The sequence below is a fragment of the Ictalurus furcatus genome, chromosome 18 (assembly GCF_023375685.1).
Source record: "Ictalurus furcatus strain D&B chromosome 18, Billie_1.0, whole genome shotgun sequence".
Classification (NCBI taxonomy): Eukaryota; Metazoa; Chordata; class Actinopteri; order Siluriformes; family Ictaluridae; genus Ictalurus; species Ictalurus furcatus.
Genome location: NC_071272.1, coordinates 5,040,405 through 5,065,140, shown reverse-complemented (window position 1 = coordinate 5,065,140; position 24,736 = coordinate 5,040,405). Strand labels below are relative to the sequence as shown.

The following is a 24,736-nucleotide window of genomic DNA, read 5'->3' as shown; positions in this document are numbered from 1 at the left end:
CACTGAAGACAGTCTATGGCACATGATGTTCCACCATCATCAATATTACAGCACAGGAAAGATTCTGACGATTCAAATAGTCTAAGAAGAACCGAGAAACACTTGCTCTTTTTTTTTGCTGTATGGTAAATAAAGGGCTGGGGGGGTAAGAGAGAAACGAGAGCTCCTCCTTCGGTGTGTGTGTGTGTGTGTGTGTGAGAGTGTGAGAGTGTGTGTGTGAGAGAGAGAGAGAGAGAGAGAGAGAGAGCGAGCGCGCGCGAGAGCGACAGGGAGAGAGAGCGCGAGAGCGCTAGCTAGCTGATTTAGGTTGTACGTCAGAGGGACGATGGTGGCAGGCTGGTAAAGATGGCCGCTCTCTCCGAGGACGGGAGATACGGACTCAATTGCGGCCGCAATGCCGACAGAATCACCGTTCTGCACGTAAAACTTACCGAGACGGCCATACGAGCGCTAGAAAACTACCGAAACTGTAAGGTAAGTCTGAATGATTTAAAAACATCGCACTGTCGTCTAATAAACTTCTCCAGAGCTGGTGGAAGAGACAGCAGTGCCACGCACTATAATATAATCTGCTGGCCCAAAAGGGGGAAAAAAGACGCAGTTAGGAAGTGTTGTCAAACTAATCTTTTATATGACAACGAAAAAAAAGCCTTCAGACTATAAGGCGGTGTTTCTTTTAAAGAGGTTGAACTAAATAAACGTTAGATGTGTGAATTTGAAACGTCCAGCTAACTGGAGAAAAAGCCACTTAATGTTGCCAGCTCTGCAATCCTTATATTAGCAAGCAATACCTAGTTTACTTCTGATTTAAAAATAAATAAATAAACAACAACAACAACCAAACAAACAGTTTCTATTTTTATTTGTTTTCTAATCTGTCCAAAATGTTCTCGAAGTGGATGTCGGTGATCCGAGTTATACAAACTTTCTCAACTATGTATATGTATCTGTATAGCACTAACACACAGCTAGCTTTTCTATTCAGTTTATTGTCGGGGTTATTAAATAATACACGACTTGGCAAGTGGGTCAGGAAATGAAATGTAATCGGTTAGTTGTGCTTTAAAACTATCGTGTTGATATACAAGTTGTTGATGTTGTTTTTGTTTGGTTTTTCCTTCCACGGTATTTCTCAGCACAATGTAGTCTGAACATGTCTGATAGTATACCGCTAGTTGGTTAGCTAGCTGGTCGAGTTTGGGTTTTACAGCCAGTGTTTAATTTCACCTGTTAACCGGATAGCTCGGTTTTTTAGACAATAATATCACCGTTATTGAAGTGAAAAGGAGAAATGTGACATTTTATAGCGTAAATGTTGAAGCAAAAAATAAATAAAAAATTATCTTCAAATATCCGTGCTAATACTTCTAGCTCGTAAGCTAAGCCTGCTACGTCTGAACCCTGACAAGATCCCTATATAGATGTGCTACACAGGGTTTAAATATATAACTGCTTCTGCACCATATATAGGGTATATTTGTATAAAATATCAACTGTTTGACATGAAGTAAAAAATAATAATAATAATAATAATAATAATAATAATAATAAGCTTGGTTTGCTATAGCATTGCTGAAGAAAGTAATGGTTCGCTGCTTAACAGGTTTCGGGGTTTAAAAAAAAACAAACACATCCTAGTCGAGGTTTAAACTAGTGTCTGGCATTTCAATGGGGTTTGTATACACATAGCAAATATTTTTAACCAAGTGGTATGTTGAATTAGCTGATATATTAGTTGGTTTATTTAGTTTATTTGGTTGATATACTTCGCCTTTTTTTGTGTGTGTGGTGCTAACCGAGCTAGCCAGGAGATATGCCCGGAGATAACTAGCTAAGAGGATTAATTAAAATAATTCACAAACCGACCTATTTACGAGCTAGCACAAAATACTCTGCTAGCTTCTGTGATTTAAAAAAATATATAAATAAGTTATTAGTGTCTTTCTTGTCGGGGGATTTTAAATTATTTTGTATTTATTTGGTCTCTGTCTAACGGTTCGTTGGCAAGCTAGTTGGCTAACCGATAACCTGCCTACCTACCATACGCAAAGCTTTTAAACAACTAGCTAGCTACCAATTCGAGAGCTAAATAAAAGTAGCTTTGTGTGTCTACGTTTCAAGAAAGTAGTAAAAAAAAAAAAAACATGGTTAAATATAGAGCTAATAAATGATTAAGTTTGACACGACATGTAGCTATATTTGGCAAGTCATGTCTGATTTAGTGATTCCTGAGGTAAATAGTAAGCGAATCAATCGCTTGAATCCTTCTCGACATTTCTATAGCTTTTGAAAGCGAGGAGAATTGCTTGACGTGAGCAAACGGAGAGAAATTGGCTCCATGGCCTCATGAACAGTTACATTGTCTGGAATTTTTTTTTTTTTTTTAAAGCTCTACACTGACTCAAAGTGCTTACGAGGCAGTCTTTGAGTTAAAGCCACAGCAGGCCTACAGCACTCACTATTCAACATGGACTCACTCTCCAAAAAGGACATGATGAAGCATGACCCCCCCCCCCCCCCCCCCAAAAAAAAAAAAAAAACACTGCTTATGCACTGCTTATTTCATCTGAGCATATTGTGGTTTTTTTCCTCAAAGGAGAAATTGGAGCAATAAAGGTGTAGTCAAATCGATATTGATCATCTAGAAGAAGAATATTCTCGTAACTAAGGTCCCGTTGCATATAAAAGCTGGATATGCGACTGAAATGCTGCATGACAACAACAGTTAAAGAAGAAGGCGGCTTTATTTGTCATGTAGACATTACAGCACAGTGAAATTCTTTTCTTCACATGTCCCAGCTTGTCAGGAAGTTGGGGAGAGAGCGCAGGGTCAGCCATGATACGGCGCCCCTGGAGCAGAGAGGGTTAAGGGCCTTGCTCAAGGGCCCAACATTGACAGCTTGGTGGTGCTGGGCCTTGAACCCCCGACCTTCTGGTCGTTTCACACCTTACCAATTTTGACTAGTGCCATCGACTCAGGACTGAGGAGATGCATCTGTTTTGAACGTGAAGCGGAGGATAAAGGCATACTTCTCTGTCCGGTCGTCTTTATTTTTCGTCAACCCTATTTTTTTCCCTCTCTGTTGAACAAGCCGTGTAAGTGAAATCGAAAATAAAATGGAAGTCTGTGAAAACTTTCCTTGCTCTATGAGCTACCTTCAGGTGAATAATTTGCATGAATCCATGTGCTTTGCCAAGACAAGATCTGCTACAGATGCTGCAATGGATCGTTTTAAAAATGCAGCCAGTTTTTCTCCACACATTGATCTGATGCGCTACAGTCCCCCTGTCGTCGTGTTGACAAACCCAGATCTAGTGGCTGGCCTGCCAGGCTTTAAAAGTACTGTTTCCACTGCACGGTACAACTCGGCACGCTATACTTTTCTGCGCTTGCTTTTCCATTGCAGTTCCATGGTGCGGTCTCAACGTGGGTGCCATCTTCCACTCGCCTTCACGCAGGAATAATGTTCTTATCGAAGTACAAATACACGGTCAGGCCATATTCCAAACGCCTTTCCTGTTCACTGAACATTGATCCCATTAAGGATGTAAAATGACCTACGTAGTGCTTGATATGACTGAGTTAGGTTCAGCCGCGACAGGAATGACTTCGATAAACGCCTGTTTGGAAAGCGGTAACAAGCGAGATTTAAAAATCTTAGATAGAAACCTTTTGTTGTAATTTTATCTGTAATGAGATAAATGATGCACAATTTTCAATTAATGTTATATTTTCATACACAAAGTATGTATTAAATGACACACATTTATTCAGGCCCAATACAGAACCACTCGTTAAGGAGAATCCTTGCTCCCTCAGTGCGTGGCTCACATTTCGTCTCGGCTCGCTTAGAACCTCGACCGAGGTAGTATAAAAAAAAAAAAAAAAGTAGTGGGTACTATCCAAAGTGGAAAAGCGACCAAAAAGCGAGCAGAGTCGAGTCAAGCCGTACTGTGGACTGGAAAAGCACCATAAGATTTCCACTGTTGAGTTGAAACCTTCCCATCGGGGCAGCGCGGTTGTCAGACTAAACACTCCTGCTTCTTTTGGTTTGCTGAAGCGTGATTCAAGTTTCAACACAAAACATGACGAGTTCACAAAAGGTCAAACATCTGTTAAAGAAGCTGCTGTTGTCACGTACCACTCCGTCATGTTGCTTTTGCGTCACCAGACGCTTGACGCTGTGACTTGACCACGGCGGGTCGACCACAGAGAAACGCTCTCCGATTGAAACCAAAGAAGAAATGCAGGATGCTGAAATTCCCATGCTGGTTATTGTAAAATGTACTATGAAAAATTATGCAAATGAAACAAATTGAATAACAAGGAATCTTATAGCGGTTGGAACGACTTATTTCTGCAGTCCCACAGCTGTACATGCAGCGGTTTTGTTACCGTTTAAGTTGGTACGATGACCAGTATGCAAGTTTAAACATCATGTTCTGTATGCTGTAACTCGAACGCAGGTTTCTGAATCCCACCACCTGCTGCACTAAACCCATCAACTGGGGTGCGATCAGGCTAATGGTAAATGACGCCTTTATATAGCGCTTTTATCCAAAGCGCTTTACACTGCGTCTCATTCACCCATTCTCACACACCGATAGCAGAGCTGCCATGCAAGGTGCTAACTTGCCATCGGGAGCAACTTGGTGTTCAGTATCTTGCCCAAGGAGTCATGTGGAGTCATGCGGGCCGGGAATCGAACCGCCAACCCTACGACTAGCATTACCAGCTGAGCCACAGCCGCCCACGTGCTTGAATGATGTTTACACAGTACAACTTTTACGTGCCTGTTGACTAGCTAATGAACATACCATTTGTCTACTCTACTAGAAATGGTGTTTCTGCAAATGTCTTCCAGTTTCTCATTTGCACGGTTGGACTTGGCACCCTCAAACAATATTTACATGGTATAAATAATTTTGCCAGTGGTATTTTTTATTTGTTTTTGAAGGATAAGTTTAGTGCCTACAGAATTCCACAATGTTTCCGTCGTCTCGTGATACAAAAACAGTAAGAGTTTTACATGATTTAGCCAGCTTGTTATGTTGAGCCTGTAGTCGGCTTACTGGAAAGTGTGCAGTTCTTTTCCTTGAGAAATGTGACCCTTTTAGATCTATACGTTATGTTGCGAACCGGTTTATAAGTGTTTATTTAAGTGTTTTGTTGGGCGTCTGTGCGGTGCCTTCTAGAACATTTGTTAATCATTGGTGGTCATTTTTCATCTCTGGAGGTGTGCCAAGACCAGCTGTAGTTGCAGGGCCGAAGAGAAAAGAAGGAATGCGTGAACCTATGACGGTGAATGCAGACTCGCGCCTGTAGGTCTTCTTGTCAACACTCAGACCTTTTTCTGTTTGATTTCGAGCTGCAGGCATGTTGAAGCACGGTATTTATTTATGATATAGTCTTGGTAGCTTATCTTTCGTGGTTAAGCAGAGAGCAGGGTTAATGCTGAGCCAGCAGACCTGTCTGTCTGTCTCTCTCTCTCTGTGTGTGTGTGTGTGTGTGTGTGTGTGTGTGTGTGTGTGTGTGTGTGTGTGTGTGTGTGTGTGTGTGTGCTATCGTCCTGGCACATACATGGTGATTTAGCAGTTATAGGAGAACCGTCTGGGCCTGGTTCTCCCTGCTGCTCTGTAACGTGAGCAGCGCTGTGCGGATATGTGCAGTAAGACTGTGTTTGGAGGGTGGGGAATGTGAAAATGATCTGGTTGTACAAGCCTCTGCGAAAGCACCCTACTGTCATTTGAATATAATTGAAGGCTGGTGGTGGTGCAGGGTTTTTTTTTTTGTTTTGTTTTGTTTTGGGTTTTTTTTTTTGCAAAATTATTTTGGGTTTAGGTTAGTGTTTTGGCATTGTTGTAGACCCCCCCCCCCCCAAAAAAAGCGGGGGGAAATATTTAATCTTGGGCATCATTTAAAGGTTTTTCTTGGCTCAGCTTGTTTTTCTACATGCACAGCTGGTTTAGTTTGTGTGTAAGTTTGACTTGTGTGCTGCTGTTATTGCTTTATCTGCACTTTTCCTGAATAATCTGAAAATAAGACTTTAAAAAAAAAAAAAAAAAAAAAAAATTTTTAAATGTGTGACAGGAACAAATGTACATTTCAGAATGCACAGTAAATGGTGCTATTTAAAAAAAAAAAAAAAAAAAATTGTGTGGATAAATGAAGCAAAAGTTGTAAACATATCCATTAACGTGCTTTCAAACGTTTAGTCTGTAATGAGCACGAACATTATCAGTAACCCTACGTTGTGTTGGCATAAACCAAAGACTGTGCAAATCGCTTTCTTAAGCATATCCCAAGGAGGCACTGACTTTACTGTAGGTAGATTTAAAACATTAATCTGCCATCTCCAAAATGTTTCCAACTAGGAATATGTAGGTGACCTTCCCCCCCCCCCCCCCCCCCCCCCCCGCTTTGAGCACGCAATTAAGCTGCCTTCGTTTTTTGCTTATTACTAGGGATGAGGTCATAATGCTATAGAACTTGCAAAGTGCATTATATGCCCACTAGAAAACCATTTAAGGTTCAACCAAAGGTAACAGTGTAAGGGGGGGCTGGTCAAATGTAGTTACAAACCAAAACTCTACGCCCTCGAAGTGAGAAGATGAAGGGGGGGGGGGGGGTTCTGTGGTTGGTAATCTCCTGTGAAAGTAGGCAGTTCGTGGCCATGTTTACTGATGATAATTTTCCAGACTCTTTAAAGTCCCCATCAGGGCTCAACATTAATGCTTGTATTGGACAAGCAACGTTTTTTTGGACAGGCAAGTCAAAGAAGAGAATTTTACATGCGCGACCAGAAAAGTAATTCGAAACGGTCAATGACAAAATCTGTTATTGTTGTTAGAATTTTTTTGAACTTTATTTTATTTGTGATCTAGCCTTTGCGATAGTCAGTTATAAGCATGTTCTTCTGCTTCTGAAAATAATCTAGAGCGCATACAGCGGAAACGAGTAAAGTGCAGGTTTAAACAAACCGTTGACTTTACCTCAGGCAACAGCAGCGAAGCGTGTCTTTCTCATTATCTAAGAAGTAATGTCTCAAGCCTTGACAACCCGGACAACCCCGCCTGGTATATCATAGACCTAAAAAAATAAATAAATAAAGGACCAAGGAATCTTACCCAGGTTAGGAAAATAAGAGAGAGATGAATTAGACAGGTCATACCCTTGCTGTAAACACTGTAGCTAGCTACATCGCTACCCAGTGTAAGTTTACTTTTCTGCTGCAGAGAACCGAGTTTATTGCATACGTGCTATTAAGTTGTCTTTCGTAATTTTTAGACATCCTGGAAACAGAAACTTTGAGATGTCGCTTGAGCATGTAACTCTTAATGAATTTAAAGCAACTTCTTATACAACTAGAAAAGCAGCATTCAAAATGTACAGTCTCTCTACTACTAATAAGGAGCAACCGTTTTGATGACATCGTTCTGCACTTCAACTTCTCCTCAGATTTTCTGTCCAATCAAATGCTGTCTAGAATCTGAAGCGTGCCCAGCTGTCAAGTACAGCTGTGAGGTATTTAAACGCTATTGGCTGTTTTTAAAAAGCTGCAGGAGCCACTTGATGCGTCCCGCCTTGATTTCCTGTTTCAGTCAAAATTACGGCAACAGTTTCAAGGCACTTCAGAGTGACTTGAAGTGAAACTGGGTTTTATTGTTTTTTACTACTTTACATTTTTACTTGAATAAAGTGGTGCTATTAGAACTATGCTGACAACTAATTTTTTTTTTTTTTTAAACGTTACTTAAGTAAATGTACGTGTTCTAGCGATGTCAAATGGTCAGGCCTCATAGTCAAATATTTCATTGTCTCGACTGCACAGCATTTTAGAAGTAGACGTGACCTTTTTTTTTAGCCAACTAAGGCAGACGGACGGCTTGAGCGATGGAATAATGGCTAATCGTTGTTGGTTTGTTGTTAATTAAAAAGAATTCCTGTTCACGCCCAGCCCTACACAGACTGCTGCATACAGTGAAATGCTGGAAATCTCCAGCTCTGAACGGACTCGTTGAACTCGCAGACTCATCCGATCTGCTGAGCACAAGAGTCCAGCTTTGAGTCAGGATTTACCGACTCAAGGGGTTACGGATTGGGTTCGGCACGCACGTACGTGTGCGATGGAAAATACGATTTCAGGGGTTAAAACACCAACAGCAGAGCTGCCAGCATCTACTATGCAATGTGATTTATAAATGTGTAGAATGTATGATCTTTTAGCCTGTACTACAGTGATACAAAAGACAGCTGAAAACAACGCTTTTCTGCATTCTCTGCTAAATTAGCACTCTGAAGAAACACCGATTTTTAAAAAAAATAAATTTAAAAAAGGCATCTGGTGGAAAATCCAGTTCACTTGAAAGACACGTTTGTTGCTGGTAGCTTTCTGGGTACTTTCATGTTGGTTCGACTTTATCTAGGGGAACTTTGACCTGTGAATTCATGAACCTGGGTCTTGTGAACCAGTAGAACTCTGGTCGGGTAAAAAAAAAAAAAAAAAATAGAGAAGAGGGATATGCTCACACTGGACTTTTGCATTGTGTGTGGCTTTTTTTGGGGGGGCTTTTTTGTCTTTTTTGCATTGCACATCTGTGGAAAAGTGAAACTGTTGTTTCGGTACAGTTGATCTGTCCAGCTCGGGATCACCTGACCCGTTTGTGTGCATGCTACCAAAAAGAAGTCTATCTTGATCTGAGTTTGGGGGGCGGGGGTTAAAGTCAGGTAAATGTATGAGGAATGTGAATGTTTTACATTTCCGTAGTGACGGACAGGTCGTCCCGTGTGTTCCCTTTTTAAGATTTTCTTTCACTCACATCGTCCTGTAATTTCCTTAATACACACCAGGCTGCTTATAAATCCAAACATTTCTGATTGCAGGTAAATATCAGTTCGGTGAATTACATGTTTAATCCTTTATGCTATTATAATCGAGACTTCCTGTCTGCAACGTACTCCTGTTTTTGTGGTAAAATGTTTTTTTTTTTTTTTTTTTTTCTTTTTTTTTTTCTTTTTCTTCTCTCTTCTTGGCTGGTTAGAATTACTGCGTATTATTCTGTGACAAACGATAAACCTGCGTAAAATCTTTTTTTTTTTTTTTTTTTTTTTAAGTCTATGAATACTGTGGAAATATGGTTCTTTTGGTTTTCACAATTTCCATTTTGTGGTTTGCAGTTGCAAAACCCATCAGCAGTAACCTAATGACGTAATGCCTGACGCAACACTGACTCACTGCCTTTACTGACACATTCAGGAAGATGGAGTTGTTGGAGATGGACGAAACGTGGTCTCTGGAGACCAGTAGATGGCTGTGACGCGTATTATTGATGGCTGACCGATAGACAGTGTCTCAGCTGTCTACTCGATCAACGATTCAGCTATTTCTGCTCAGAGCTTGCGCACGGAGTTGGGGAATATGGGACCCCTTGTATCGATCCACCGCTTGTGTTTATACTCTGCGTGCTGAAATTTCATAGTAGAGTGGTTGAACTTGTTCTTGAACGTTGTCTTTTTAAAAGAAGAACGTGTATAGACAAGCCCAGTTTGGCCTTTGAGCGCACAACAGTTTAGTTAAAAGATCCAGTTTAAGCAAATCACTCGTTGGTGGAGTTTCATCTGTTTTCTGTATTTTTTTTGTTGTTGTTTTTTTTTTGAGAACGAACACGCAAAGCTAGTCACAGTTACGCCACATTCTCGATCTGGATTGGTCAGAAGGTTTAAAGGTGTATTAGGTACAATTCTTCTTCTTTTTTTTTTTTAATCCCCAAGACTAGGTCTTTTTAATGGCTATTTTGGTTTGGCGTTTGAGAGGTTCCCGCCCATGTTCACAAAGCTCTGCCTGCAGGTTCTTCGGTGTCCCGTATAGTGTCTATGAAATGACTGACAGGAGGTGTATCCAAACGCAAACAAGCATTCCAGACCAGAAGTCCATTTTCCCTACGGGTTTTCTCAGTGACTTAAAGTGCACTTATTATGGTTTTTCAAATATTCCCTTTCATGTAGTGAGTTATAGAGCTGTTTGTGAATGTAAAAGGCTGCAAAGTTTAAAAAATCTAAGCACACGACAGAGTTATTGACTCCCCAAAAGAAGGAACCGACTCTGAACGGCTGAAACGAATCGTTGTAATTCCAGACTTACTTCCTGTACTAACCTACATAGGTTTGTAACAAAAAAGCCCCGCCTCTGGTCTTCATTAGCTGCTCGTGAACAGAGGGAGTTGAAAGTCGTTACGGTAGTGGGTGTTTCCTTTTCGAAACACGCTGACAGAGGTAGACCAATCACAACAGACTGGGACATCTGACCAATCAGGGCAGAGTATGTTCTATGAAAGGAGAAGTTTAGAACGAATCCTTTAGAACGGATCATTTAACGAGTCATTTGTGACACTGGGGGGGGGGGGGGGGGGGGCAATGCTGCAGATTAAATTATGAGCACGTTAAAGTGTTTTTGACCTCAGATGCATGTAAACCTATCGTATGAGACCTCTAAAACAATATTAGACACTTTTAAAAACTATTATAGGTGCGCTTTAATAAACCTTCGCTGAGGCCACGGCTTAGCCCGTCGTTTTTAACTTGTTCTAGACATCTTCCAGGTTATTCGTACAAGAAAGGTGTTGTGTTTTTTTTTTTTTTTTTTTTTTTTTTTTTAAGTTGCACTAAACTGTCACAGCATTAATTGTTGAAAATGGTGAGGCTTTCTGTGAGGCAGTGTTTGAAGGAGTCTCTAGTGTTAACGCTTTGTAAGGGTTCGAAGTAACTGTTGCGTTAAGTCTTTAGGAAAGATGAATTTGTAGTTTCTTTAACATAAGGTGAAATTTTAGTTTTTTTCTTCAAGAGAAACAAAAAAGAGAAGTTGGTATAAGGATGACTTTTTATGGTTGTTATAAAGTCTGAAAGAACAGGAACTAGTTTTGCAGAGGTTTCACAGCATGAAACGTAACTATAAATGGATAAACAGTACATTGTGCTGTGGTTTTAAGTGAATAAAATGAGGAATGAAACGCATCACACCACAGCGGGGTTGATATTTAAAAAAAAAAAAATCAGGACACTATCTTGTGTGTTATTACTTGCATGATGTCAGTTAAGAGATTATACTGTGATTACAGTAATGCTTCAGGACTGGATACACACCTACATGAAACAGCACAGATTTACCACCGTGTACAGTGCGGATATCCTGAGCAGTTCATTTCAACAATGAGGGTCAGTTAAAGTCAGTCAGTCAGCTTTTTATTTTTTTTTCCCCCCCCAGGGGAAGAAATACAGTAGTAGCTCAGAGGTGGGGTTTGGTCAGAATAGTTTGACAAGATTTAGAAAACCTTTTCCTTCCTGATCTTAAATAAACTGTCTGTTATAACTGCTATGTGAAGTACTGTGTAGACCCAAGAGCCTTTTTTTTTTTTTTTCTTTCTGGTTTAAGCTGCCTACAAATAAAAGATTTTTTTTTCTTCTTCTTTTCCAGAATGTACCGTCCTCACAGCCAACAATACATTTCCAAGGACTGCAAGGGGTAGGTGGACACTTAACACCAAGATGTGCGCTTCCAGTGGTAACCTTCAAATCATAAGCTGCATGATTTTATTTATTTATTTTTCAGGGAAGCTGCACGAAAACCGATATAACCCAGTTTATTTCTGAACAGCAATCAGAGAAAAGTGTGTGCTTGCGTGTCACAGCTCTAACCGTGTGTCTAACGCTAGTCCTGGTGTTTAGGAGTGTCTGTTTGGCCTGAGGGTCGAGTCTGAGGCTTTTTAGCTTTCACTGTTTGACCGTAAAAATAGCTGGTTAACCTCTGACCCTGCAAGCCACGCCGGCGTTTGCTCTTCTGGGGCTGTTAATACTACCCTGTAGTTATGCAGTTATGAGCAAAGTCTATTTCCTTGCCTTTTTTTTCTTTTTCTTGGGGGGATTTTTTTTCTTCTTCTTGATGCCTACACACTATAAACTGGTCTCCACATGTTCAGTTTAAATTTGTGCAGTTCCAACATTTGACCACAATGTAATCGCTCTGCCAAAACTTGCTGCTCGGTATCCAACGTTTGCGTCTTTAGTTTTGTTCTGCACCTAGACAGTAACAGAAGCATGTCTCGCCCAAGATCATGCATAAACACATGTCTCTGTCAACCTTCCAAAATGATTTATGACCGTGTAGTTGGATGCTGTAATATATTATAAGGGCTGTCATCCTGTAGTATTTTTATTTCATTTTTTTTTTTAGTCCCATTTGCTTTCCTATTCCTAAACCGATGTGTACATATAGTCCACAAGACGCATTAATAACTGAATTTACACAAATAAACCAGTTCAGAAGTTGTCCTGAGCAGTTAAACTCCCCACATTTCTTCAGAAAAATCCTCCAGAACCTGCACATTCTTTGCTTTCTAGCATCTTCTGTATATTTAACCCTTTTCCAACAGCGGCTATATGATGTCGAGGTCCGTCTTTTTCACACTGAGGACAACCAAGGGACTCGTACACGACAATTACAAAAGGTGCAAACGTTCACTGATACTCAAGAAGGCAACACGATGCATTAAGAGCCGGGGGGTGTAAACTTTTGAGCAGGGTGGTTGGTGTAAATGATTATTTTTGTCTTCTGGGAAAATATAAATATCTTATGAAGCTTCAGAAGGGTAGCACTAAATGGGGGAGGGGGGAGATCTTTAAACAGAAGTGTAAACCTTTTGAACTGGTTCATTTGTGTAAATTCAGTTATTATTGTGTCTTGTGGAATGTATGTAAACATGTTATGTGAAATGGTTTATTCAGGCGGGACTATATAAAGAAAATGCCATTTTTATGATCCTTCTTTAAAAAAAAAAAAAAAAAAAGCAGATTGTGCAACGCGTTTGCACACTTGTGACCTCAACTGTACGTATGACGAGAACGCCGGAATGATGGCTCAACATTTTTGACGCTTCGTCACTAAAGACATTATAAAGAGAGACATTATAAAGTCACGTCTCCCAGGGATTCGAGTACTCCCTTTGATATTTTCAATATTTTACATTAATGCGTTTTTAGCTCGGTTAATTGGACTTCTGGGTATAAGGCGGGCAGCTGGGTTTCGATAATGTATTCATGAATTATAGTAGCCTTAGTGCAAACCAAACGCTGTGGCTGATCGGCTACGTTTGGGGTAAGTGCGAAATATATTTTTCGGCAAGTGATTTCCGATCATCTCGTGCGTCCATCTTTTTATTTTTCACGTACCGTTTGTGATGTAAGCATCATCGGTCGGGGGTTTATCCTGTCTCGTTTTTGCAATCCCGCAGCGCATCAAGATTCCAAAGTCGGACGTCTCAGATGGATCTCACATCTTCGATTTCTACCTGTCCAATGTCGGCAAGGACAATCCTCAGGGAAGCTTTGAATGCATTCAGCAGCATGTGCCCAGGTAAAACAAACAAACTAACTAAATAAATAAAAAGCCCTTTCAAAGAAATATCTTCTGGCCGTTGCTGTAAGTGCTCCACGTCTTAAGCCTGTGTCTGCTACCTCTAGCTCTGGGGTCCCCCACTTGTCCTCTCTGGGGGCGATCCAGGACAAAATCACAGTGTGCGCCACCAACGATTCCTACCAGGTGACCAGAGAGCGCATGACGCAGGCCGAGGAGGACACGCGCAAGAGGGGCACCAAGGTCATCAAACCTGGAGGGCAATTCCGAGGCAGGTGGTTCTGTTTGGATTAACGTACAGGTCCCCCAGGTCTGGTTCTCTAGTAGTGTGGATTATGGAGTAAAAGTTGGTCAAGATAATATGGCTTAATCTCTCTGTCCGTTTTATGGACGCTCGTTTGCTTGCTGGTGTAAATAGTGGCTTGAAATGAAATTCTGGAAGTACAAGTTGCATTTTCACCCACTGACAGCTGCCTTGGAACTGTTCCACAGTGAAACTTGCAATTTTGCATTTTATATATATATTACTGTGTTCACTGTTGCATCTAAGCTTCACCTCTTTCTCAGTAATGAAAGCTGATCGATTGTAGAGTTAAAGCAGCGGTTCAGTGACGCAAACATCCTTCTATTTGTGTGGAAGGGTGAGGATGAACGCAACACGATTCATGGCGACACACAGTAGAAAAGTAGCACTGTACGTCTAGTCTGTCTACGTCTAATACGTCTACACGATCACCATCGCCCATCCTTTATATCTTTTTTTCTTTCTTTTTTTTCTTGTTCCTGTATAAAAATAGTGCTGAAACAAGGTTGAAGAAAAAGAGAAATGAGAGGAAAAACATGGAGGAAGGATTAGTTTGGGGGAAATGCGACGATTGGTTTTGTTCTGCAAAGAGAATAACGAGTCACGCCTTTGTTTTAGGCATTAATTATTTTCGGCTCTAGACCAGGCTGTTCTTATTGAGTCCTGAAAATAGAGGGTTTTTTTGTTTTGTTTTGTTTTTTTCCTTGAAGAATCCATTCCAGACCTCTAGAGTGATACAGTTGTAGCTGACCAGAAACGAGTGCATGAATAGATCACAGAATGGTTTAATAGAAGTACATAGAAAGCAACACTAAACACAACAGCAACACCAGAAGCTCTTTTTGGTTTTCTTAACGGTGTTGCAGCCCCCTATCCCCCCTCCCCACCCCACCAGTGGAGGCCCGGGTCTTCTGACCACCTCAGAGTGTTGCACTATTAACTAAAGTTTTTCACTGCTTCTGTGTGCCTCCTGCACCTGGGGAATTAGAGAGGGGGGCATTTGCATCAAGCAGCCAAGAGGGGAAGCGAAAGAAAAGAAGCGGAAATGTCGAGCCAGTGCAGTGAAGCAGCTGGCCCTGAGTCTTTACCGTCAAACTTGTTTGCGTCTAGATATCATTCACCTGGAGTGAATTGCATAGTGTCGTGAGGAAAAACCGGGTGGCCGTGCCATTGATAAAACTGCTGATGTAAGGGCTTTAACTGATCGCTATCTGTAGTCTCTGTTCTCAGCCAGCTCTCTCCTTCGACACAGGTGCAAAGGTGCAGATCCGAAAGCCAGCTCCGTCTGCCCCCGACCCGGTCCCCGAGAGGAAACGGTCGACCCCCATGAACCCAGCCAACACCATCCGCAAGTGCCTTACCAACAACCCAGTGTCCCAGCGGCCATACCGGGAGCGCATCATCCACCTGCTGGCTCTGCGCTCCTACAAGAAGCTGGAAGTCTTAGCCAGGCTGCAGCGAGATGGGATCAGCCAAAAGGACCGCAATTCGCTGGGGAGCACCTTACAGCAGGTAACAACACCGCAAGGACTAGGACACAGGGAGAATAATAAAAAGGCATTCGAGTGAGTAGGGCACACGAAAGGCTGTGGCAGGAGATTTAAGGGTGTGCAGGAGGCAGAGATTCGCAGAAAATCCCCAATATGTGATCACACCTTTATAAAAAATGTAGCAATGCTGAATTTTGAGCAGCTCTCAAGCTGCGAGAATGGCCGAACGGCATCGGGTATTAATGTAGGTTTTAGTGGTTCTGCTTATCTAGCCCTTTAGTATTGTTTTGCTGACCATTTGTGCATTTAAATCAGGTCTTTACCCATGCCAAAGTGCCAAGGTATATTTTATATTGGAGTTTTGCTTCATCACTTTGCACTGCCCTACCCTTACAAATAATTATACATTATTATATTATCAGCACTTATCTGTTTATTAAATAATTTGATAAATGATATTTTACACCTTAAAGGTACTTTCAGCGCCTCAGGCATTTTAATCTCGTCTGATTGTGTGTAGTTTTGGGACTTTCAGGCTAATAGCAGGCAATCATAGCAAGCCTGGTGGTATGCAACTAGTTAATTTAAAAGTAAGTAAATAAATAAAGTCTGACTGTTCTGAGAATTGGAAAATTGCAATATCAATTAATGGCGGTAATAATTGCGTATAAATAAGAAATATCAGATTGCAATTAGTGGCGTTATTAGATATCAATATCCATGTCGGATTCCCAGTGACCTCAGATGGCGCAGGCCGGTCGTACATGAGACGTGCATGTGTGTAGTCTGTAGTAGTGTAGCCGTGATGCGTTTAAGGATTGGCGATTCAGCGCTTTGAGAAGAAACCCGAAGCAAATGCGTAAGCTGGTACAAGCACGGTTTCGTATCACCAAAATCGTGGACTCCTGATAGATATCCGACCGCTATCACATGAACCTTCATGACTGATTTGATTCGGACGGGGGCAAATTTCATCCGGCACAGCAGAGCAGATCAGATCGGTAGCACTCACAGCTCAGTGAGAAGTCTGCAAGACTTTGTACTCTATTGAAGCATGAAACTATGTAATAAAATCAGCTAAAGCAGTCTGCATGACGTATGTGCTCCTGAATATCGAGCATGACTAGCTAATAAACTATAGATTAATCATGTGTCAGAATTGGACTCGCTTGCTCACATGGTTTACAGCACGTTCAGTAAGCAGGCTTTCTTTGAAAATATTTGACTGTAATGAATTGTATGGTAGGGATTTTTTTTTTGCGCACGCTTCCTTTGTTTACTTTTTGGAATGTGGGGAAATCCATCAAAGGGTCTCTTTCATTTCCTCCTGTGGGTTTCAGTGCAGAAATGTCACTCCTTTTATTGCACTTTATGCATAAAATGCAAGTGACCACCAAGTGATTTCAGCAGGAAGAGAGGGCAAGGCTTTCTCCTTGTTTGGACACGAGTATGAGAAGCGAATCTGAAACTCGGTTCCTGCTGCAGTGGAAAGTGAGAAGCAACTTTATCGATTTACCTCACTGGTTTGTGGCTCCCCCCCCCCCCCCCCCCCCCGTTTTTTTTTTTCCTCCTGTTTGTATGCGTGCGTGTTTGCGTTAAACGCTGTCCTTACCATACGAATCATACAACATACGCCTCGTTTATTTTGCTTCCTCTGGGCCTGCCTGCAGTGGTCACGCACAACAATTTTACTGTGCCAAAATTATGGAATAGTTGTCCCTACCTCTTGTACCATGTGTAACACTATTGCAGGAAAAGTGTAATGTTTAATAGGTCAGTAAGGTTTGCAGAATTGGCGTCCACTCGGCAGCCAAAGCAACTTGGCAAAGCTCCCAGGCAGTTCTTTTCAGTCAGGCTTCTATATAAACGTGAATCAGGAGAGACCCCTATACCAGAAATGACTCGACAAGATGACAACACGAATCAAAAAATGGTGTTTGGAGTTTGGCTTCAGTAACATGTTAAAATGTATTTTAATTCGTTTATTTTTTTTATTGCTCTGGCTACTGCATCTGTGAACTTCTCCATAAACAACTGAGCAGACTTACTGGAGTCTTCTACAAGTTTAAGGTATTACACAACAAACAAATGTTTGGGGTTTTTTTCGAGAGAGAGAGTTTCATAACCAACAACAAAATAAACCAGAGAGCAAATTTACAAAAAGGTGCTTTGCTACGAGCGATTGCATTTTGCATAATTATGCACAAGTCCGTGTGAACAGAGTTTTCTTTTTCTTTTCATTTTTTTTTTTTTTTCTTTTTTTAAACGAAGGGTCGCAATAATTCTTCAGGTCGCTGTTTAAATCAAACAAGCCAGGTTTAAACGAAACGGGCAATTGAAATTTTAAGTGAGGTGCTGCAGGTCAGGATGAAAGTGCACAGTTAAGCTAATATTTTTAGCCTGTTCTCTCCGACTCTCTTACTTTCAGGTTGCCAATCTGAACCCAAAGGACAACTCGTACTCCTTAAAGGACTTCATTTACCGTGAGGTCCAGAGAGACTGGCCCGGCTACTCTGAGGACGAGCGCGTTCAGCTAGACCGGATCTTGGCTCGGTAAGCCCTCAGCCTGTTGCGAGCGCTAGCACGTTTGGTGAAGAATGACCTTTTTAGAGAGGAACTGATTTGGAGTTCAAGATCCAGCAGCACAGAGCTGGATCTCTACAGGACTCCTGGCTAAGGCCTTGTTAATTCTTGGTACTTTAATGGATTTAAAAGATGTGTAGGTTACGTTCAGAAATTGAAACACAAGATCCTTCATCAAGGCGACAAGCTCGATACCAAATCCCACAACTTCATAGTACCTCTTATCCAATCCCTGCAGAGCTGGAAGGACAACTTGCATGTTTGTTTCAGAGCGTAGGTAGCCTGAGTTGGAAAGCATCCTAAACTTGTTTTAAGTGGAAACTTCTTTCTTTTTCTTTTTTTTTTTCTTCCTCAGTAAACTGGGCCTGCCTGCAGATTCACTCTCATCCAGCAGTTCTCCAAAAGAACCATCATCACCACAGGTATGGAAATTCCCATAATGGTTACAGACACATTAATGGCTATGTAGTTGTTTTTTTTTTGTTTTGTTTTTTTTTTATTATTATTCTCATAGACATGTATTTGACTTAATTTGTAGCTAAAAATGGTTTTGGGTTTTTTTTTTTTGTTTTGTTTTTTGCCATTTTTCTCTCTTTCAGAAGCGCCAGCCTCAGGGTGACTTCATCGACCCTCTGATGTCCAAGAAACCCCGTATCTCCCACCTCAGCAGCCGAGGAGCTTCAAGCTCGTCGGATCGCCGCCTGCCTACAGAAACCGAGGAGAAGAGACCGGCTCCTCCAGTGAACGCAGCCTGCCCAGGCCCTTCGTCCCAGCCCCCGGTGTCCCACCCTCCATCCGGCTCGAACTCCAACTCGCCCAGCACGCCCGAGGGCCGCGGAACCCAGGACCTGCCCCTGGACCAGAGCTCCACATGCGGGGAGGAGACGGAACCCTACGCAACCCGCTCCGTCACTCCCAGCTCCAACTTTCTCCCAGCTTCCGCCACATCCCCAGCAGCCAACAGTAGCAAAAAGCCCAAAAAGAAGTCGAAGAAGCACAAAGACAAAGAGCGGGAGAGGAGAGCGGAGGACGAGAACGCACGGCACAGGGAGGGACCGGCTGAGAAGGAAGACAGGCCGAGAAAGAGGCACCGCATCGAGGCAGGAAAACACTCGCCAGCTAACGTGGACAGCTCTTCAGATGCAGACCTGCACCGAGAAGGTGGGGTTCACATGTGTGTTTTGCGTAAAGACAGAACCACCTTTAGAACGTACAAGCTTGTGTAATTTTATTGAACTGTCCTGCTCACTTAAGGACTCGATTAGTACAATTTTACCAGAAAAGGTTTTAGAAAAATGTATCATATGTAAACATCTCATTATAATCTTAACTGCTGTATTTTCCTTTTGTTTGGTTTTATCTTTGTTTATTTTATTTATGCAACGCTTGTAAGTCCGTTTTTGCCACGAGAACAGATGCTGACGTGGCAATAAGAGCTCCACTAGCACTACCACTCATATTAGCCGTCGCATGCGAGTACTCCAGATGATTTCACAACGACAACATGGACTCCTTTGCAATGACCAATCACAGGCTTGACTGCATAGCATGGTGATCTGCAGGGCTCGTCCGAGTTCCTGCCTCGTGCACCGCACTGCGAGTGGCTATAATGGCATTGTTTGTAGACGCCAGCCGAGGAAGTATGCAGAGGCCTTTACTCGCCGTCCACGGCACTGATATTTGAGAAGCCGTTCGAATCACTATAGAAGCCACTGCAAAACGGAGGTTTCGCTGCACATGCGCTCACATGCTGCTTTTTTTTTCTTCTTTCTTTTCTTTTTTTTCCCTCCTCTTTGTCACTCGTGGTTAAAAGCGAGCATTAACTTATCGCTTAAGCTGATTTTTTTTTTTTTTTTTTTTTTTTTTTTTTAGTCCGTTGTATTTTTCTACAGTTTGCTTAGTCAAATGGTGATCAATAATGCAACACCCATTTTTTTATTTCAATGTTTATCTTAACATAATATTTGAGACTTGCTCTGTGCCTCCAGCTTATTTATCTTTCAGAATGATTGAAATTCCAGCTCAAGGTGTGTCTCCATGTGTAGTTTTTTCAGTGTGTTCTGTCACATGATGTCACATGTCACTCTGTTCTCTCTATAGACAGAACAAGCAAACCTGAGCTTACTGAACTTCCCACACCAGTGATACCTGATTACATAGCGTAAGTTTATTTTATTTTTATTTTTTATATATAACTTATTTCCTTTAGTTAAAAAAAAGTAGTTAACATGCTTGTAGTGTTTGCTGTCTTGCGCTTCACCTGTGTAGGCTATTTGCCCTTCCAGCCTCAGTAAATATGTATTGTTAATGGTGTTTTTATTTTAAATATTAGCATTGCAAACTGATTTGACGTGTGTGTGTGTGTGTGTGTGTTTTTCTCTACATCTTTGGCAGTAAATACACTGCGGTAGTGTCTATGGATCAGAGGCAGTGCTACAAGGATGACTTTAACGGCGAGTACGATGAATATCGCACTCTTCACGCTCGTGTGGAGAACATCACACGGCGCTTCACACAGCTGGACGCTCAGTGCAGACGCCTGCTACCCGGAACCAAAGAGTACCAGGTATGAGAACACACTCACCATTTAACTAAAGCCCGAAAATTCTTCCAGCCCCGCATTGCCATGCGTTCACACTGTAAAGCAACAAAACATCCATTCACTTCCCGTTGAAGTTTAAAACGCTACCAGTTTAATCAAGTAGTCCCTCTTTTTTTTAAAAAAATAATAATATATATATATATATATATAATATATATATATTAAAACCCCTATTTAAACACTTTAAATGTCGAATGAAAGATGACGTACTGTGTTACTACAGTGTTGCTTTTCATTTGTGACGTGACGTGACGGCAACGTGCTGCACTGAAAAGTGAAAAAATACATTGCCCTTGCGTCACTTTATATCTTCAGTTTAAAAAAAACAAACGTGGAGATTCACTTCAGATTGCTCGGGTTTGCTTTTTTTTTTTTTAAGAATTAAGAAGTTTGATAACCTGCTATAAATATTTATCACTTATGTTTTAGTAGTAATTCTGAAAAATGGATAGCTTGAAAGATCTAATTTCTAACCAACTGGTTTTGATATTTCCTTTGCAGGAGGTGCACGAAGAGGTGCTTCAAGAATACAAGAAAGTCAAGCAAGTGAGGTTTTTTTTTTTATATTAAAAGGTCATTCCTGATTTGAAATGTAACTTTGTGGTAAATGCAGTTATTTAATGTGAACCGTCTTTCTGCCTGTCGCCTGACTACAGCACAACCCGAATTACCACGAAGAGAAGCAGCGCTGCGAGTACCTGCACAACAAGCTGGCCCACATCAAGAGGCTCATTGCTGACTTTGACCAGCGGAGGGCGCAGTCCTGGCGTTAAGTGGTGGGACTCCAGCAGCCAATCAGAGCTCTTCTCAGCCTAAAGACCACAACCAGTGGCAGCCAGGGGATCAGACAGCCTGGAGTTTTTTTTTTTTGTTTGTTTGTTTGTTTTTTTCTTTCTTTTGTTTTCTCACCTTGTATTCTCCCTACAGGTCATTTCTGATCTTTTTGCCTGTTCCTTATTCCCCTTTAACAAGTCTATATTTCATAAATATATATTCCCCCCCCTTCTTTTCTTCCCTATTGTTCCTTCTGACCACTGCCTCCACAGTTTAAGAGAAGAGAGCCACTCTTCCTGCTAGTGATGTCAAGCATGTCCAGGAGGATACCTTTTTTTTTCTTTTTTTTTTCCGACAGACTTTAAAAGGAAAAAAAAAACAAAACAAACATTAAACATTTTTTCAAAGCAAAGAAAATATACTATAGCTACCTGTATTTAAAAGAGAAAAAAGGAAGATCTATTTATTTTGAATGGAAGGAGAAGATTGAGTCCACGGATGATACAAGGGTTAGTTTCTTTTCTGGATGCAAATGCATTGCCTGGGGCCTTACAATATACAGTGTCTATTTGACTTCCTGAAGCCTTTTGCACAGGGGCAGCTGAGCCAGTGCGTATTTAAAAAAAAAAAGAAAAAAAAGAAGAAGAAAGATATAAATAAAGAGGGTACATGGCAAAGGGGAGCGTGGAGCCAGGAGCCATAAGATTCCCTTCCTCTCGGGACCCTGCCTTGAGCAGCAGCAGTATTCTCGCTCACCGTGCAAATGGTGCCTTAACGTGTTCGTTTACACACAAGGATGTGGAGTCCGACCGTGCTCCAGGGGCCCGGAGCAGAAGAAACGACTGTGACCTAGTGACAAAGTTCAGACACACATCCGTGGAAGGTGTGTGATGGTTTTTTTGTTTGTTTTTTTTTTTCTCCTCCCTCCGTGTGTGTGTGTGTGTGTGCACGTGCGCGCGCGTGTTTGTGTGCGTGTAGCAGCTCACATTCATGAAGCAAAAGAAAATAGCGATGGATCGTCAGTGTTTGCTTTTGAGATGTTGTGCGGGTGTGTGCAAGAGCGATCAAGAAGAGAGAGAGAGAGAGAAATACTGTTTTTGTTTCATGGGGGGAGGGGAGGGGTGGGCCTGTGAGAGTTGGGCTTGGAAATCTGGATAAAAGAACATAAATGAGGAAAAAAAAAAATAGAAAATGAAAACCAAAAAAAGCTGCTATAGCCTTTTGAACCACCAGAGCATTGGTGATCAACCTGGCTCAATGTTACATGTTCTTAACTTTGAATGATGAGGATGGCGAGTGTGTGTGTGCGCGAGTGTGTGTGTGTGTGTGTGTTCTCTCCACAGCACCAGACAAACACAACAACACAAGGTTCTGTTTTCAGTGGGGTGGGGGAGGAGGCAGAACTACCAGAGCCATACCTAATATTACAGTTTCAAATGTATTATTCCTAATTATTCCACAAGTTTCAAAGCATAGTTATTTATAAGTAATGACTAGCATGCTGTTTTTGTTTAGGCTTTTTTTTTTTTTTTCTTTTTCCAGCAGGAAAATTTTGCAGACTTACTTTTGACATAAGCAAATTATGTATGGTGATCCGATATAAACGCAAGTCTTTATTTTCATGAAATACAGCTGAGGGGCAAAAAAAAATAAATAAAAAACTAAAGATGCTTAAGGTTTAAGGGAAACTTTGTTTACAAAGCCTTTGTTCGAATATATTTTGGGAAACCAAAAAAAGCTATTGTTTTGATTTTGAAATAAACTGCATCTATTGGTTCAGCTCATATCTGTACGACGATACGCAATGAGTTTTTTTCCTTAAAGAAAATGCTAGCATCATGAATCATTATGTTCCATTCATGCTTTTATGCGAAAAATGCAGATTCTGTCTGACAGGGAAGTGCACGTGCCGCTTTCTCATGCCGTCGGATGTGATTTAAAAAATAAATAAATAAAATTTTTTTTTTTTAAATTGATCACTACAGATATATATGCAAAGTCTTAGTGGATAATGAGAGACGATTCTACAGACGCTCTTATTTCTGAGTATTCTTACACTAGCATGTGTGGAAAAGAATCGGGTTTGGGTTAAACTGTGCAGCAATCAGCCCAGAATGTAGTATTGTGAATTCTGTTAAGAATAAGGAGTATTGAGTACGATTGGATGCACAAATGAATAAATCCCGTTCAGTATTTTTTGCTCTGTCGCTGTCTGTTCTGAATCAGAGAAGGTTGGGGGGCATGTCGATTAAATACGCATTCCTTCTTCCTACCCGTTTTATTCCTGGACGCTTATTCTTTCATTTACATTAATCTTGCGGTCCAGAACTGCAGGACTGAAGACAAAGCCAAACGTGTGTAATGATTAATTAGTGGAGTCGAGCAGCTCTTTATCTCCCTGACTTTCACCCACACTCCTCCCTGCGTTAGTCTAAGCCCCAGTGCGTTTCTCTCCAAAACAGTGTCCCTTCAGTGAACATGCCAACTCCACTCTTAGGCTGGTTTATGCAGAGAGATCAAATCCATTATCACATTCATATTTCAACTTGAAATTGGTTGTGTTTAAGAAGAGACCATTAAATGTGTGTTTGACACTAACCATTGAGAGAGGGAGGGATACTAAGTGCTGGTTAAGGCACAAATCGAAACATGCAAAAAATAATAATAATAATAAAATTGTTGGAAAGAAATCAAACAACCTCTTACGATTTAAAAGTGGGATGGGGTTTACTAAGAATGTTAATATTTCCAACATGTTCATCTAAGAAATGCATTACATGAGTTCAATAAAAATGTGAACTTGGCAAAAATATTGCTGCGTCTTCCTTGTCCTGTATTTTATATTTTTGTCCTGTATTTTGACAAATGTCTTAATGAACATCTAGGCTTTTTAAAAACTGCACTTATTGCAAGAAAGTTGTAATATTTGTTATAACAGAGTGGTCACTGTTTGATTTTATATAAATATGATAAATAAAGTGCTACTATAATAGTTTATTGAACAAGAAATTTGAGAAACAAATGCAAAAAACCCCACAGAGTCTAATGAAGGACATCTCAAAGATGCTGCGTATGAATTAAAATATTTGCAGTAAAGGATATGTCATTTTATAACTGGATAAAATATAATGTATAAAATATATACATGTACTCGCTTTATTTGAAACCTTCAGAAATCCCATTTGCATTTGTTATGAAAAATCAGCTGACCGTACTCATTCTACAGTAGAAATATTTAAATACTTTTGAAATAAGATGATGGGGACCCACTAGTGGGATTTATTTTTTTCTTTTAGGCATACCGTTCTGCCATTTGAGCAGAAATACACCACGGCTAATGTAGCTAGCTAGCATTATTTGTGGTTGTAGCGGGACTGTTTGACATTGATTCCTGTTTGGAATTTTACCAAATTTGAAAAACACAACGGTGTTCTGAAAGTCGAGTGTACCTGTGGCTGGTCCAAACTACACTTCAGTCATCTGTCAATGGCTACGTTTACATGCACATGAGTTTGGCAGTATTCTGCTTAGTATTGAGTCATGTAAATGCCGCAATCGGATTGCCCGATTCAGATTA

General features: G+C 41.0%; 1 protein-coding gene across 5 annotated transcripts; it reads left to right on the top strand.

The window, feature by feature from the left end:
* The first annotated feature begins 227 nt into the window (after positions 1-227).
* ell2 (elongation factor for RNA polymerase II 2) lies at positions 228-23,969 on the top strand. Of its 5 annotated transcripts, none has more exons than XM_053648507.1 (13): positions 228-474; positions 11,472-11,558; positions 12,427-12,501; positions 13,285-13,406; positions 13,514-13,677; positions 14,963-15,222; positions 17,629-17,753; positions 18,139-18,205; positions 18,386-18,944; positions 19,884-19,944; positions 20,178-20,349; positions 20,887-20,931; positions 21,042-23,969. In XM_053648507.1, the coding sequence occupies exons 1-13, from the start codon at positions 346-348 to the stop codon at positions 21,156-21,158; spliced, it is 1,983 nt and encodes a 660-aa protein (XP_053504482.1). In that variant the 5' UTR covers positions 228-345; the 3' UTR covers positions 21,159-23,969. The 5 variants fall into 5 exon arrangements, with proteins under 5 accessions (XP_053504482.1, XP_053504483.1, XP_053504481.1 ...); XM_053648508.1 differs by having other exon boundaries at positions 229-474; positions 11,472-11,519; positions 18,383-18,944; XM_053648506.1 differs by having other exon boundaries at positions 229-474; positions 18,383-18,944.
* Positions 23,970-24,736: the final 767 nt, after the last annotated feature.

Bases quoted from the DNA above. Each gene is read 5' to 3' on its own strand.
- ell2 (XM_053648506.1), top strand. From the start codon at position 346: ATGGCCGCTCTCTCCGAGGACGGGAGATACGGACTCAATTGCGGCCGC. The intron at 11,559-12,426 runs GTAACCTTCAAA...CTTTTCCAACAG, and splicing joins CAAGATGTGCGCTTCCAGTG to CGGCTATATGATGTCGAGGT. The intron at 20,932-21,041 runs GTGAGGTTTTTT...GCCTGACTACAG, and splicing joins AATACAAGAAAGTCAAGCAA to CACAACCCGAATTACCACGA.